Source organism: Chinchilla lanigera, unplaced genomic scaffold (assembly GCF_000276665.1).
Source record: "Chinchilla lanigera isolate Chin_1 unplaced genomic scaffold, ChiLan1.0 scaffold00036, whole genome shotgun sequence".
NCBI lineage: Eukaryota > Metazoa > Chordata > Mammalia > Rodentia > Chinchillidae > Chinchilla > Chinchilla lanigera.
The window spans coordinates 8,957,925-8,960,372 of NW_004955437.1; the positions used below are offsets into that span (position 1 = coordinate 8,957,925).

The 2,448-nt window shown below is 47.0% G+C and overlaps 1 protein-coding gene across 2 annotated transcripts in view; it reads right to left on the minus strand.

Moving 5' to 3' along the window:
* Pex6 (peroxisomal biogenesis factor 6) overlaps positions 1-2,448 on the minus strand; it is a gene marked incomplete in the record, with an annotated part of 19,029 nt that overhangs the window by 12,083 nt on the left and 4,498 nt on the right. For both annotated transcript variants that reach the window (XM_013516895.1, XM_013516896.1), the window contains 1 exon segment: positions 1,866-2,448. In XM_013516895.1, coding sequence (XP_013372349.1) covers positions 1,866-2,448 — 583 coding nt within the window.

Sequence of the window (2,448 nt, forward strand, 5' to 3'; positions counted from 1 at the left end):
AAAAAAAAAAAAAAAAAGTTATGCAAATAAAAGCAAAGTCATCAAACTGGAGTTTCCTTTCAGCATTTTTTTGTTCTGAATATTGTAATGCACATACTACGTTCAATTACTTATTTAGCGACCAATTCATTTAATGACCTATTCACAGGAACAGAACTGTATGATTAAACAAGTGCCTGAATATTTTCTTTTTCTAGCTTTGCACATTTTAATTTTTTAGCAGTGCTGAAGCTGAACCTAGGGCCTTTGCACCAAGCTGCATCCTCAGCCTTTTTTTATTTTCAGACAGGGTCTCACTAAGTAGTTAAATTGTCCAGGCTAAACTTGAACTGGCAATTCTCATGCCTCAGCATCTCAGAGTGTTTGGACTACAGGTGTGTGTCACCATGCTTGGTCCTTCAACTTAAAGAGCCATCAAATGGCTAGTGGGTAGCAACAGCCTAAATTGTACATCTACATACTTAAACATTACAAATATTGCTGGGCATGGTGGCACATACCTATAACCCCAGCACTCGGGAGGCTGAGGCAGGATTGCCTCGAATTCAAGCCTGGTTTACACACTGAGATCAAGGTGAGCCTAACCTATATAGTGAGATCTTGTCTCAAAAAGCAAAAAAAGAAAGAAACATTGCAGATATCTTCTTGAAGTAGAGGTAGAAGTCAAAACTTCAAAAACCTCTTGGATGTATTTAATTAAATATTAAAATTATACACCAGGCACCAAAGACAATAAAAGTCCTACCCTTCAAAATTTACAATATACACTCAAAGACTAAGCAGATTATCTAACATAACAAGGTAGAATAAACCCCATAAGAAAGGAATAAAATAGTAGGGAGCAAGAAATAAATGTTAAGTTTGTGGCAGTGAGATTATGAAAGGCTTTATGAAGAAGGTAGTGCTTTTATGTAGGTCTTACAGGAAAGGACAGTAGGATTTTTAACAGAGGAAGGGAGAATACAAAGTCAAGGATGAGCCAAAGCAAAAACTCAATACAGACATTCCTCATTTAATGACTGAGTTCTGTTCCTGTGATTTAGATCATTAAATGAAGTGGTCGCTAAATGAGGAACTGTATAGAGTACGTACAATATTCAGGACAAAAAATGGTCAAGGAAACTCCAACTGGATGACTGCTTTTACTTGTGTAACTCTTACCCACAGTACTGCAATGTATAACATAAAACCACAGTACTGTATAGTAAAAATCAGAAAAAATTACAGTACTGTACAAATAAGGTATACGGTACAAAAAAGACACTGAGGCTTTACCAACAAGTTGTACAGAACTGCACATAAAAAAAGAGGGGAATTGGGCATGGTGGCCTACTCCTGTAATCCCAGCATGTGGGAGGCTGAGGCAGGAGGATCGTTGCAAGTTCAAGGCCAGCCTGGGCTACAAAGTGAACTCAAGGCCAGCCTGAACAGAATAGCAAGACCCTGTCTCAAAAAGACAAAAAAAAAAAAAAAAAAAAAAAAGAAAAAGAAAAAGAAAAAGAAAGAGGGAACATAAGTCCAAGCTGCAGGTAGTAAGTCAACAGTGGTTAAACAGGTAGATCGTTAAACAAGGAATAGCTAGACTACCCAGCACAATGCTAAATACACTTCAGCAATCCGATAAGCACTTGCTTAGACCGAGTAGATTACTACAAACACCTGGTAACTTGACCGTAAACGGCATCTGACAAGTGAACAGCTGAAAGCCCGTCCCAAGAGCGACTGCACTACGGTGGCTTATGCTACGTTTGATTACAGGGAAGGGTAAGGCTAACGAACAGTAAGTGAAAAGTAAGAAGTTAAGGTCGTAATTCCAATTCAGTTAACGCACAAATGACGGCGGAAGGAAGAGGCAGCATTCCTACCTCAATTCTGAGCTCTCCCACTTCCAGGGGGTCACAGCCGAGATTAAAAGCCAGTGTGGCGGACACTAGCGCCAGACGCTCGGCGAGTTGCTCTCGCGGCTGCCCGGAGCTGGGTCCCAGCCTCTCGGCGAGGTCCCAGCGAGGCTCCAGGACCTGCACCTTGGCCAAGTGCGGCTGGGCAGTGTCCGAAGACTCTCCGGCCCGGGCCACCCACACCCACTCGCCCTGGAAAAGGCCGAGGCCGCGGAGGCAGGGCCGGCTCACGCCCAGCGCATCTCCGGTGCCCCCCAGCGCTCCCTGGAGCTGCCGCGCCGCGCTGGACGCAGCGAAGGACGACACCACAGGCGGGGGCGGGGGCCGGCTGCTGTCCCCCGGCTCGGGGCCCAGTCTGGGCCGTCCGCGGAGCTCAGTCACGGCCAGCCGGGTCCCGGGGCCCAGCAGCCCCTGCAGCGCCGGCCGCGTCTCCAAGACGCGCGGCCCCGGCATCGGGAGGGTCTCCCCGCGTCTCACTAGCAACGGCCCGATCCGAGGCCCGAACCCCGGCCCGGGCGAGGCGCCCAGCAGCGCCCAGCCTAGCGCCGGG